At 34.7% G+C, this 15,682-nt stretch overlaps 1 protein-coding gene across 3 annotated transcripts in view; it reads right to left on the bottom strand.

Annotated features, from left to right (window-relative positions):
- Nucleotides 1-14,630, bottom strand: part of LOC114120545 (homeotic protein spalt-major-like) — an 80,634-nt gene extending 66,004 nt beyond the window's left edge. For all 3 annotated transcript variants that reach the window (XM_027982482.2, XM_027982484.2, XM_027982483.2), the window contains exon 1: nt 13,657-14,630. In XM_027982482.2, coding sequence (XP_027838283.2) covers nt 13,657-13,807 — 151 coding nt within the window. In that variant the 5' untranslated portion in view covers nt 13,808-14,630. The remainder of the gene's footprint in view (nt 1-13,656) is intronic.
- Between the last annotated feature and the right edge of the window lie 1,052 nt (nt 14,631-15,682).

Genomic DNA, 15,682 nt, shown 5'->3' with positions numbered 1-15,682 from the left:
TGTACATAATAATATTATACAGTATATAGGTACATTCATTTTAAAGTATTTATTTTTTTTTTTAATCAGTTGTGGAACTGTTTATTGGCACAAATTCAACAAAGCTCTTGAATAAATAAAAATATATAAATTGTTTTATAATAATAATTATTATTACGTAATAGTTTTGTGCGACATAATTGGATACTACGTCTCACAGTCGGAATAGTTACAAATATAATATATTTGTAGACAGATAGATATTATTATGTACCGATCGTGACGGACCAATAAACCCGGGTTTTCGTAAATTTCCAGTCAGTTTTTTTCTTTGTTTTTACACACAGAAAATGTCCGCTAACTATATTAATTAAAATTTGTCTCGGTTATTGGAAATCAGCACTACCACCGTCGTGCCGATCACCGCTGAGCGCGTGGAGAGAGGCTATACAACAATATAATATTATGATATTATATACATAGGTACCTGCGAGGTTTTTTTGCCACTGTGGGTAAGGCAGAACGAATTTTTATATAATATTATTATGATTGTCACGGGGAAATATAGTGTTCGATTCGTATAAAAAAAAAAAAAAAAAAATGCAATTGGTATTAAATGTTTATATAGCGAACTGCTGTGCAGTGCAGCATGCTGCGAAATAAAATCCTAACGATATTTGTATTATTATATATTATTATTATACTGCCGCGGCTTTATAAGCAACGATTATAATATCGAACACGGTAATCGCGCCGTGTTCAAAACACAAGTCGGCGATGGGAATTATTACGGAAAGCGAAGAGAAAGTGCAGCGCAATATTCTCAAATCGTGTAAGTCGCGTATTATTGCGGTGCGTGTGTGCGTGCGCGCGCGTCCGTTTTTACCCGAACTAATAGTTACGCTAGAAAAGTGCAGTGATCATGATAATCATGACATGTGCGTGAGTGTGTGTGTGTGTGTGTACGCGGCTAGAATTATAATAACAATTATAAATGGAACGGACCGCGTGTACGAAGGGGCGTTGTTGTTAACAAATCGCGCGCGATGATTGCGTTCGTGATCAACGTTAATAACAGACGAATATTATTAGGTATTATATTTATTTATTAAGTTTCTTTTCCTCTATTTATCTCTCTCTCTTTCTCTTTATCTATAGCTCTATCGTTCTCTGTTTTACTTTTTCGACGCAGCGCGGGAAGTTGAATTATTGACTCCACTTCTCGGCATTATGTCAGAGGCGGCGGTGATACAAGTTTTAAGTGTTTAGATTAGACGCGGTATAATACGCATTTACTTTATTGTAATACATTTGAATCGTCGTAGTGGTGTTATCACGATTGGACGGGGTAGTGATGGGGGAGGGGGGGTAGACGGATGGTTCTTTTTAATAAAAATTGGTTAATGATATACGTTAATTACATCGTGTACCTAATAGTTATTAGATAAATGGTAATTTTTTTAGATAATAAATTATAACTAAACCAATCAAAGCACGGGCGAAAAGTAACAAAAGAATTACTAATATGAATTATGCTGGAATTAATTAAATAATAATTAAATTAATTATTACCACCACCTCTGTCACCGTTGGGTTTAACTTCACACCTATAGAGTCCACGAATTACGAACAACCTCTATCACCGACCTTTCTATAGACGGAGCGAACTATAAACGAGTACGATTTTAACTTCGCGATCAAGCATAGTTTATTTACATCTAAATCAACACGTTATAAAAATAACCACACGTCACTACATAAATTATTACAATAAATATTATTATATGCGTGTGGGTATTAAAAAATTAAAATAATTTTATGTTGGAAACGACTTTTATACGCCATACACCATATATTATAACACACTAGCGAGTATAAACGGTTAACAAATTTTTCATCTGTACGTATGTCTAAATTTATATACGCGACGCGAATATAATAAAATAATAATATAAAAACGCATAAATCGTCTGTATGATTTATAAGTCATTAAATAATTTAAAAATGAAACGCATTAATAAAAGAAACATGGCCATTGGCCGCGTATATCACACGAAGAAAATTTTTAGATAGAAAATGTTTTCTATCAAATTTCGTACAAGTTTGTAAAATATTATTTGCAAATTCGTCAAGTTCAGCAAAACTATTCAATAGGTGTTATAGTTCCTCCAGTACATCAGGAGTTAATAAAGAATATCCAATCGATCCAATTTTGATACCTAATTTAGTAAAAATACCATACCGTATAGTTTCGTCCGATTATATACCTGTTTTCAACCGAACAAGGAGACAACAATGGCTAACAGATACAGGTGCCATTAAAAATGAAAATAAAGTAATTAAAAAATAAATATGTCGTTTTTAAACGAAAACTCATGTTTTACTTTTTATTACCATACCATAACATCATTATAATATATTGTATGACGTATATTATAATTCTATAGTTGATCGGCGCAAGGTCTTCTCGTGGCGGATACCTTCTCCGTGTACACAATACTCATGACGTTTATGTTACACTTTTTTATTATTATTATATTATTCGTGAATCTCTAGTTATAAAATATATTATTATTATACTACCATTATGAGAGACGGCGACTAAGATTTTTTTGTACATGTATAATATAATAATAATAATAATAATATAAAAATTTACTTTAAATATCCGTAGAAATGAATATAATATGTGTAAATACCGTAAAATCGTCTACATAGGTAGGTACCTATTATTATGACGTGGAACTTGCTTCTCCGCAAACGTCAAAACGGGTGGGATTAAATAATTAAATAAAATTAAATATAGGTATATGTTTATATCACGTCCGTTATCGACAACGGTGCATCAGAAATATTTCAAGATAACATAATTTATCAGCCTATTTATTTATGTAAAATATTATAGGTATCCTACTTATTCCTACTCGTGACCTGGAAGCGGTGAATTCGTAAGTACGTGATATCGCGGCTGTACGGGTGATACAACATTTAATAGTCATAATAATAGTAACAATATAATGTCTTTAATAGCGGTGTGTGTGTGTGCATACGCATAACACGAATTATTGATGTGTATATTAAAACGACGAGCTTTCTTCGCGCGGGTCATTGGAACGGGGCACGCAATCGGACGAGTAGGTAAGCACACAAAAATTAATTAAGTCTCATCGAGTCGTGTGTATACACTGTACAATAGGTAGTTAGAACGCGGCACACAGTCGTATACATTGCGAGAGACACGAACGTGGAGGCACCTGCAGCACAACAATATAGGTAGTTTAAACGCGCAAAACGATAATAATACTAATACTAATAGCAATAGTAATGATAATAATAATAATAATAATATAAAAGCGCCCGCTACGAATTTCTCGTCGTCAAATGAAAATAAATAGTGATTAACTTTTCTGGGCGTGGGTGTGGGGTGCGTGCGTCAGGGAGTGGCGGGGTCAGGTATATAGGTATACACAGCGCAGTGTGTGTGTGTATATATTACACGACGAGTGGCGACGAGTGGCAGTAGCTTTTTATTAGCTTTTCCGAGTGTAGAAATGGGATATGTTATTATTGAAACACAGCACCGCGTGCCAGGCGCGAGTAAATCACACGTTCGTATATGTATTATTTATATATACATACATACAACCCGTAGCAGGGTGGTGCCGCCGTCACGAATAGTGAAAAATGTGTAATAGTGTTATAACTCTCGTTATAACCACGAAACCGTGGCGCGTATTGTTTCTCGTATATATAGTTGGTGCGTACACCTCCTCGCCCACACATCACAACAGTAACATTAACAATAATAATAATAATAATAATAATAATAATAATGATAACAACAATAATATCGATATAGTATAGAATATTATATCGAAGGCGGTGTCTAACTCTGTATTATTTACTATAACATACCACGGGATATTATATTTATTTATGTGTAGGACGCATTTATAAGTGCAGCGGTACGTTATATAGTATATAGTGCGTATATACAGTCAATTCGATATATAAAAATAAAACATTACCGTTATTAGTGTTATTATTTTTTAATGATATTGGCCCGCGCAATACGTATTACATATATATTATTATATACGCGCTGTACCTTTATATGAGACGTGGTCATGGTAATAAACGAGTTTTCATTAAATATTTTATTTTCAACGCGCGGAAAAACGTGCCAGAGGTTCGTTTATTAAATTGCACTCGTATATTACATATATGTAGGTATATAGGTATATATATAATAGGCACCGACGAATATACAGTCAACCCTTAATCGAGTAAATATATAGGTATATATATAAAATACATACATACATAGATAGATAGATAGGTAGAATACACACTCGGGGGTGACTAATTGGTTTGGCGATGTGTATTTTATGCACACGAATGTGCAGATTGAGGTTGTGCAGCGAGTGGCGCTGCAGGGGGAACGGATTATATAGGACTGTGACAGTAATTATTATTATAATCTGTCATAACATGAATTATACCGATTCAATTTTTAAGCGTTCGATTTTGAGGATGCTATTATAAATATCAGTACAGATTATATGATAAGGTGATATACGATTTATACCTAGATACATAATTTACATTCTTAAGATATTCCATATAAATGTATAAGTGCATACAACTTCTGTAGTCTATGTAATTATCACCATATCATAGTTATGACGATTGTGCGTTATATATTACGAGTACAATAAAAATGTGTCCCTATATTATAGAAAAAAAAAGTAAAAAAATGATATAATTATTCTTAAAGTAAATATTTTAATTCTTTTGACACGAGTTAAGTACTAATACGGCTAATACCATCGATCAAATGTAGCGCACGTCAAATTGAGCCTTTTGATTCTGAAAATTCCGCCTCGATAATTTTAAGCTAAATTAAATGACAAAAACTGTACAAGTTAAGCCCATAATGGTCCCGGAAACTTTCCAAGTATAATAAATAATAGTATACTGTATATACAATAAATAACGATAGTATTAAAGTTGTTTTGGCGTTAAAAAATTAGTAATCTTTTATAATAATATTTAGTAGGAAACGTTGAAATTAAATTCTACGATGGAAATTCAACGCGTTTTATTTTTTTGTTAAGTCAATAACGTTTATCTACAGACGACGCATTAAGAACATTCATGATAAAGTTATATATATATATATATATATACATATATACATATATATGTAAATATATAGGTATAGGTATATAGATATTATATATATAGGTATATTATGCCTCAAAATTTGTGTAATTTTGATATAATCAATAAATATTATATAATTTATATTAAACACGTCTGCATAAATCAGACACACTTAAAAGGAAGAGAAAAAAGAAACGCTATAGCAGCGTTTAATAGGTAGTACCTAGATAAACTATAGTGACGGCGGCTTTTCACGACGATTGACGACAGATGATCACGCGTTTCACAATAATTTGCGTTATAATGGCTTCGGGAACTAAAGAAAGAAAGAAAAACGAAAAAACTCAGGAGATGGCGGCGACGTTTAAAGAGATTTTGTCATCGATATTATATTATTATTTTGTTTTTTTTTAACGAAATGTTCACGCAGTATACCAGGAACACGCGATTTTTATCCATAATAAATATTCTATTTTTGTGTTATTTACGATACGAATTACGGGAAATAGGAGGAGGCGATTAAATTAGCATTACAATTTAATATTCAATGTACGTATTCGACGACGGCTATGACGGACGGAGAGAAAATGCGCTCGCAGTGTAATACATTATAATATTATTATTACCAAGCGACTGCCATCGTCTTCGAGGCGGCGGCGCGTCTCCTCCCTATCGATAAATGTCATTTTACATCATCAGCCTCGCGGCAGTGTGCAGGAACGGTTTCGCGAAATCGTCGTCTCCCTTTTCCTTCCCCCGTGCACACTGTCACCGCGTCTCATTCTTTCTTCCTTTCTTCCTTCCTTTATTTTCCCTTTCCCCCGTGTGTATAATATATATATACGTATAATTTTCGAGTCCATTAAGCAAAACGAGGCTCATGCAAATTCGACGCCATCCATCCCTCCCCCCACTCACATCCTCAACGACTACCACTGTCTTGCATAAACCACTCGTGTACTCTATACGCGCGCGCGCAAAAGCTGTTTATTATTGTTGTACGCCATCATCATCATACTCCCTGGGTGTTATTTTATATTATTATTATTATTATTTACTTTCGTAATAGGTATACAGACTACAGAGTGTACGCGTTGAACACAGCTAGCACATTTAATTTTTCGTCTGAATCATTATATAAATTGTTATTTTACCTTCGCACTCATTATTGACCGACGAAATATGGTATGAAAATAATGTTAATTTTAATGTGTTTGAAAAAAAAATCCAATTCTAATTTTGGTTTTGAATAAATAATATTGTGTACGTCAGAAGTAGTGTTATCTCTAAGATTCTAATCATTATTAGTATTATTATTATATTATACACTAATCTAGATAATATCTATAATATTATTACATTTAATTATTTTAAATATTTTTTTTACTAAAGCTGTTTAATGTAGATAGTTTGTATATTAATGTTTGTAAGCAGGTATATTATAACAAGACAGAAAAGAAAAACGCAAAATCGTTAACTGGTAAAAAAAGTCCCGAGTTGAGACAATAATTTTATAATATATATTATATCGTATACGTATAAGTATGTATAAGTATCAGGAGAAGCGTGAGCCGTGAATTATACATTATACACATTTTTTTTCTGGAAAAGGCATGCCGACAAACGAGGTCGACGGGGCACGTTGCAGATATGTCGTGTGCGCAGTTTTCTCACCATTATAATATTATTTATTTATTATTATTATTATTCGAATAATAGACACGTCGTGTAGATACGTTTGTAAAATGCGCGTATTGTCGTCGGAGGACCACTGCACTATCAGTGCGGAGCGGCGTGCATTGTCGTGTTGTGGTGTGATCGGCGACAATCGGTGTAACGTTTTTCGATATTATAATACATAGGTAACAATATAACCTACAACAGGTAATACATATCACACTTAAGTTTATATGATCCGATCCCAATGGTTCTATTAAGGTTATAAAATCTGGTGTAGTATATCAATAAGTGCAGTGGATATGCAAACGATAGCAAAAATTGTTATCCTAAATATATTAAAGTTTTTCGTAACTGAAAAACTGTTTTTTTTTTTAAATATTTTATAAATTCAAAGATTGAAGCAATATACTACCTAAGTCCTAAGTTTAATACAAAAGGATATTACCTAATAATAACAACAACAGGTATACTCCACGCGCATATTTATCTCATCACATATTATTATTGTAATGCGAGTACTATCATTGTTCTAGTAAAATAAAACATGTGTATTATTACTCGTTAATCAATATGTGTTTTTTATACATATATATAAAATAAATTCTACATCGATCCCTACCTATACCTATATATATCGACACACGCACACACTTATATATATTATATATACATACATACATACATATATATGATAAATTATTGAGAAGTTACGTAGAAATAAAACGAATAAATATAGCAATGGGGAGCCAGTTTTTTTTTCATTTTCCATTTCAATTACACATAATTGGATTGGCCGATGGCATTGTGAGCATAAATACACAGTACCTATTTTATGTTATATACTTATAAAGGCATCCATAACTACTATTTGATAAATTAATTAATTGCATACCAAGTACGTTTTAGAAATATCTCGTATGTGCCTTCATCTATAGAAATAAAATTGAACGAAAACAAAGATCTAACCAAACACTAATTTACGTGACGAATCGCCAAAACACTTAGTATAAATGAATGCATCGTACACGATTGACATATATGTACTATCCTCAGAAACGATAAATGAATTATTATTTGTTCAGTATTATGGGCGAATAAAGTGTTTAAATTATTATTTACCAGAGGATAGTTTTAAAAATATATAGATATAGTATGCTATACATCTCGATGAAATAAACGTTATATTAAATAATACATAATATACTAATATTTGTGTAACATTTTTATGCTTCATCAACAGCAGCAGCAGCGAATGAAATTACCAAACCAATTCGCAAAAGCCTATATATAAGCACGCGAGCGACGGCCGAAAATTTATTATATTTTTTAATCCAGGCAATTGCAAGGTTTTCAATTATGTTGATATATTATTCGTACTATTTTACATTTTTACTATTACTACTTTAATACTGGTCAGGAAATTCAGGTACCTATAGGAAAGTGTATTCATTTAGCAGCAAATATTGTCTATTATACATGATTTTATGATCATCGCGAATTAAGAACTGTATAAAGGTGTGACAAAAAATTGAAGAACGCGTGTGTAAGTGTAAGTAGTACAATGAGTAACTTTAAATGATATTGTTAGACGAATCGTAGTAAGTTATTTTTAACCAACTATAGGGTCATTAATTTAAAGGTGATCGACTAACACTTAAAAATTGAAGTTTAGTTAAAATGTAACACAAGTCGTCGCCGTTCCCGCGATAGCCATGCCATCGTTTATATATAGTATTTTTATATATACTTATATATATAAAATATATTTGTACAGCTATATCGCGGTGATAGGACGACGGCAAAAGAGAACGTTATATACCTGTGTATGAAATAATTTTAAGCGGCATTAAGTTATATAGGTATATAATTTTAATAATATCATTATGATTTTAATTAATAACCGTTAACACTCCAGACAACGCTAAAGTTTAGCTTAGTTTAACTGCAGTTGCGGAAGTGACGACTACAACGGTCAATGAAATAAATGTGAAAATAATCAACGGTGAAGAATTTTCTTCCGAATGCATATCCGGCCGTTTATTCCTACACCTACCTATATTATCATATTATTGGATCGTCTTTGGTGATCTTGCGGAGGATTTAGGTAGAATACTGGCGCGGCCGCCGCGTCGTGTATACCTACATCGCGAGAAATGTAATCGATTTCCGACGTCGTAGACGAAATCCGTGCGTGACCGGTATACGTACAGACGCGTTTTTCTGTCGTCTCTGTTGTTAAACAAACCATAGGTACGCGCCGCGCGGGAGGCCGACCTGTCGGTCGGCAGACACTAATACTAGTAGTAATAGTAATAATAGTAATAGTTGTAGTAAAATATAAAAAATAAATTATATATACCGATATAAAATATACACAAGTATAATAATAATAATATTACAGTACCGCTGCCGAGTAGTACGATATACCTATATTACATGTTATAGGTAATGTCTTTCGACGGCGGCGGCAGCGAGTAATATTATTATACATATATATTTTTTTTAAAGACCGTTTTTTCTTCCTTTTCCTTTTTCCGGTGTACGCGCGTTTTAATTCCAATAAGCGTCCTAGAGCAGGAAAAAAAAACTCCCACGATTCTTTTATGAATGAAACGACGACGCGCGCGAGGGAAACAACGCACTACGATCGATATATATATATTAAAATATATACCTATACACATAACGATTTATACCCATACTTATTATAATATAAAATGTATATTATCGGAAAAAAATTAAACGTCTTTCTCCCCACCACTACATATATTCCAAGAAAGCAATGTGAGAATCGGTTTTCCACCGCGGTGAGCCGTTTTACTTGGTTTCTCGACGCGCAATGCACACGCGCGTTGCGGGTACATTATATATATAGAACAGATACCTATTATAATAGTGCTGCTGCTGCTGTTGCTGGTGGTGGCGTCGACGTTTCATGAATGAAAACCGTCAAGTCATCATCACGCTAAACATTTATAGTTTATACATATATAATATACCTATACATATATACGTGCAGTGTAACGAACACACACGTATATCTTTTTTCGTTCTATTGTTGTGAACAGTCTTGGGCAAAAAAAAAATTTTGTCGTTTATTTTGTTTTACGGAAATACCGGAAACGTGGAAAATTATCCCGCTCAACAAAATACACTTGCGTACACACACGTCCAAAACGAAATAACACTATTTGCATCAATGCATTTCGATTTTTAAACACTTATATTCTTGGTTCTTTCAATGAAATCGTGTCCATAAACTGTTAAAATAATACACACATACACACACACACACACATACACGTGCGTGCACAAACACTAACACAACCATGTGAAAACAAAACACAATGTCGGTGGATCGAATTTTACGTGTATTATTATATAAAACTGGTATTAAAATTTAAAAAATATCGCGGTGGGAATTCTTCAGTCGCTACTATTTATATGTACTATTGTTGTCTCTGGTCGTCGCCGAAATTGATTGATTTATGAATATTATTATAATTCCACAAATTCCCGGGTCTGCTCTTGGTGGACATGTAAATTTATGTCACAGTTGCCCCGTCCGTAACAATCGAATCGATTTTTTTCTCTTTATACACATACGCAATCATTATAATACTATTATACAATTTTATCAGTTCGGTCGGTTTGTTCAGCTGTGAGCACGTATAATATAATATAATAATAATATGTAAGAGTGTCTCGAGGCGTATTACAGGTAGACATAGTATAATAAAATATACATCAAATGCTTACATATTATTATTATGTGGGTACCTACACTAAACCAGAAACACAACCGAGTAAAACAAAAACTGGGATAAATCGTAAGCCAATTAACTAAATAATATACATTTATAAATATTATATGGAGGCTACGTACATAGGTATTATAATACGTGGTTCATCGTATAAATTTCTGATGTCAAACGAATAAGCTCGATATTAAACAACGAAAACGCGTGTGCGGTAAGGTTAGTACCTAACAGAGACGAAGACGTGTTATAAATGTTCGGACGTATATGACGTGTAGCAGAAGCAATATATATGATATAACATATATAATACAAAGTCGGTGTATATATAGTTTGTAATAAAGACCGATAGCTATCCCTCTCCTGCTGCAGGTCCACCATATATATATATGTGTGTGTGTGTGTGTGTAAACGAATATACACATATAGTGACCGGTCGCGCGTTATCCATAAAAGTCCGCAAAAAAACGAGCCCGGTGGGAAAACTCGCCCCTACCCTATCATATATATATATATTCTACGGAGGAGACGGGCGGAGAGAGAAATAGAGAGAAAAAGAGCTAAGGATCCGCAGCAGCAGCCCCGTAGACCATATACTAACTTCATGTGCCGGAACACAGTGAAATCAGAATAATATACACGGGGTACGCACACATCGGCAAACCCGTACAGACTTGCCGGCGTGAGTGTGGGTGTGGGTGGTGTGAGCGCGCGTGCGGGCACCGAACGGAATAAAGTCATCGTCGCTGCGACGGAAGTACTGCCTGCACCGCACATGCCCTTGGGACGAATAACACAAATAGGACCTATACACACTATATATATGCTCTCTTATACGCGGGTGTAATAGCAGTAACAACAGGACAGTAGTGGTAGTAGTTGTAGTAGTTTTCATGGATTTACTCAACGAGAGTCCGAGTCGTAATTTTCGTCCGTCCTTTCCCCCGCCGCCCCACAGTTGCACGCAAACACACACACATATTTTATATATTATACATATAACACTATACGACAACGGCGAATTTATATATATATAAACGTATGAGTGTGTGTTATGTTGTGTTATGTTATGTTATGAGATTTGTACGAGTATATGGCGTGTTGTGGTCACCACGAATTTTATTATTATAACTCCAAACCTCGCTCCGGTTTATTATTATGTGTCATCGGGCTGGACGCATCAGAAACAGTGTAAATAACACATAAAACAAAAACCGAAAACGGTTTTTCATATTACATATACACACCCCGCCGTATAATAAAAATGTATATTTGCTCGGGACGAGTGTGTGACGCGATAGTGTCTTTTATATTCAAAACCATTTCCCGTGTACGATAATATTATATTGTTTGCGTATATGTATATTCTAGATTGTTCATAATAAAGAAGTATTAAATTATATTTTTTCATAGTATAATCATTTATTTTTAAATGGCTGATTTCATGCCGAAAAATTAACTTTGTTTTTAAACACATTAAGTCTTAAATAATCAATTTCCACCGGAATTGCGCTTAATAAGACTTTTAAAGAGAATAATTTTGTATTTAAAAGTGAGTTGTTATTTTAGCACCGGCATAACTTTTGGAACAATTTATCGTTTTCGATTTTAATGTAACTGAATTATAATGAATTAACAGGGCATAATATTATTGTACAAGGTGAAATATAATGTAAAACAAAAAACTTTCTAACGCCGTTTTTGAGACATTAAAACAATTTTATTCATTAATATTATTTGTATATCAGTTAATAAAGTCATTTTGTCAGATTAAAACTCAATTTATCTGTGAATACTAAATGAGTAGAATTTTTACAATATAGAAAATTAATTAATTAGTACATTTAAAGTTATTTTATACTGGAGTGAATAAATAATGGTTTATATGTAATTGAAAATATCATTAATACAAACATAATTAATTATTATAAGACTATTATCAATTGGTTTATCATAATTATAATTTTGTTGTACAAAAAAATATTAGAAAAAACATTTTCTTATCCATAAGTATTTAATTATGTCTCACATTGATAAAAGTATGCAGACATTGTTAGACTATTTTATTTTTTAAATATTCACTAAAATTATCAATGTTATATTTCATAATAATCCGGATTATTCGAATTTTACATTTATCTTAAACATATCATTCAAACTATAACATTGTATATAGGTGTAATTAATGTACAATATAGATAAACCTTAACAATACAATGCCAATATAACCTACGGCATTTGATTGTATTGCCAACAACTTATGTAAACATCAGTTTTCATTAAAAGATTAAAATAGTAACGCTAATAACAATGTTTTTGGGGATAATATCTAAGTTTTATTATCTTGTCAAGTTTCAAAAGATAACCGTATTAGACTCAATTTTATATTATAATGTCTCATATTACAATAAAATTAACAATTATATCTATAACTGTGTGGTGTTAAAAATATACAGTAGAAACATCCGAATTTTTATATGATATAATATTAATGTATACATATACCTAATATAGCTACTATTAAGATTTTTACTCGGATTTTTACCTAATAGAAAAATGAAAAAACTACATAGGTAAGTATATACCAATAATCATAATAATTCTGTCGGAGTGAGACTTATTTTCAATAATCGTTCCAAATAATGCTAGAAATATTATCGTGCTATAATAGCTGTATATAGTAATATTTAGGTATACTTAAACGATTATGATTATGAAATCATATCACGGTTTGTCGATATTTCCTACAGTGTTCTAAAAATATATTTTATAGATTGACAGGTTATCGCGGCGACGACGATAACGTGAAGACTTATAACTAATTATACGTAATACCTACTACCAGAAATAATCACACGAGTGATCAATGTGTACCAAAAAGTTTGGCGCGCGCGTTGGACGAGAAAGCGCGTAAGTGGTATTGTGTGTGCGTGTGCCCCTAACGAATTAGACCTCATAAACTACGTAGGCAGTAGCCCCCCTCAAAAGCGACTTAAACAGAATTTTAAAGCATTGGACATTTGTACAATTATGATATTTAACGAGTTATAAAGTTTTATCTGTAGGTACTTACCGTCATCAAATCGACGCGTGGACGTGGATACGTGGTGCCCGTTGACAACGACAGCCGCACCTGGTTCTCCGCGAGGGATACCGCTGATGCACTCTTCCTCTGTCCCATCCTCGAGGACCTTGACCGGTCTGGATTGCTTTCTGCGGGACATACGGACGACCGTTATAGAGTTCTTGTGCGGAGACGAAAATGAGCGACGCAACGACGGTCGACGCGGATTTACGTTAATCGTGTGAATTGCGATTATGACGGTTATCGCAGATAATTACGCGGAAATACGCGCGTTTTCAGTTTCAACGGTAGCGGCGCTACTGCTGCTTAGCCTCGTGAAAAAACGGATTTTAAAATACCGAAAACGATGGAAAAAATGTTACTTTCCGCGAACACTACGAACCGATTGCGGCGGCATCATCGGACTCGTTGCCGCCGCAGAAATCCATCTCGTCGGGGTAGGACTGCACCTACACCGCCGGGTGCCGGTCAACTCTCGCCGATACTGCTGGTGGTGCCGTTATACGTACACTCCGGACACGGAAACGAAAAATTATTAAAACGATAAAAAAATAAAAAAACTATTACAATATTATTTAAATGTCAATTATTTGAAAGAAAAAAAATGAGTAAAATGTAAGACGCGTAAAAACGTTATAAGATCTGCACTTGCTATATTCCGACGGTCCGTTGCGGCGAAACGATAACGACGAAAATAATTATAATAATAAAAATAATAATCGTAACAATAATAATAATAATAATTAAAAGTAATTCACGCAATAATTAAAACATAAAAAAAAATAATAATTATTATAAAACGTACCACTGCTATATTACGTTGTAAAAATAAAAACGAATTGCACGCGCGCGCGAGACGGACACGACGACTCGTTCGGCAGCGGAGTGGCGAGTGAAACGACAGTGCGGTCTGCCGGGACGCCCGTGTGAGCGGCGCGTCGTCGTCGTCGGGTGTGTGCGTTCGCGAGTCGGCGGCCGACGTCGGGCGCGAGAGAGCGCGTGCTGCGCCTGCGCACTGCCGGCGCGGTGGGGGGGAACGCGCGGCCGGGCCGACGGTCGCAGGGCGGGCGGCGCGGAGGAGACGGGCGCTAGGCAAGCAAGAGAGAGATGGATCGCCGCCGACCGACCGGTAAGCACGCCCGTACGAGAGTGACGGCCGACGGACGGGGGACGGCGCGGGCGGTGGCGGTGGTGACGCGCGCGCCTTTTCCTCGCCACCACGGTGTCCGCCGAGCCGGCTGCGGCGGCGGAGGGCCGGGTTAGTGGGGGTCGTGGCCGGCCGGTGGGCGTGCTCGTCGTCCCGTCCAATGGATGACGAACCCCGCCGCCGCCGCCGCTGCTGCCGCCACCGACGACGACGGTGGCCGCGCCGTGGCGACGGTACCGCCACCGCGCCGCCGCGGAAAATGAAAGAAAATATTAATTTCCGGACGCCGCCGCCGCCGCCTCTGCCACCTATATTATATATTATAATAAAGATCGCCGTCGATTTTATACTCGCTCGCGCGTCTCCGCGGCGACGGATTAATGTAATTATTATTGCCATCCGCGGAATATATCTACCTACACTAGTATAATAATAATTAAATTGTATTATTGTAAGACTATAATATTATAATCTGCTATTGCTATTTCCATCACTGCTCTGCGAGAGCATATGTGTAATGTATATTATATATATAGGTACATATACACATGGCGTACAATTTTTTTTCTTATTTTCACGGTTTTATTGCGTGTTCATCATATACATATATTTTATAGGTACGATCTAAAAAAAAGCAAATAGTTTTGTCATTTCGCGGATTAACTATAACCTCGTAGAAAATATACGTTTGCGTTTTTAAAGATTATGTATATAGGTAGGTATATTTGCTGCTACCACATCATAGGTAGGTATATTTAAACTATTGAGATGAACATATATATTTATTATACGTGATAACTACTAGGTACATCATAAATCAAATTCCTGATAAATTTTTATTAATTAATATATTTCTATAAAAAACCG

Source organism: Aphis gossypii, chromosome X, assembly GCF_020184175.1.
Source record: "Aphis gossypii isolate Hap1 chromosome X, ASM2018417v2, whole genome shotgun sequence".
Lineage (NCBI taxonomy): Eukaryota > Metazoa > Arthropoda > Insecta > Hemiptera > Aphididae > Aphis > Aphis gossypii.
Note: the sequence above shows the minus strand (reverse complement) of the source record. Positions and strands in the feature narration are given on the sequence as shown.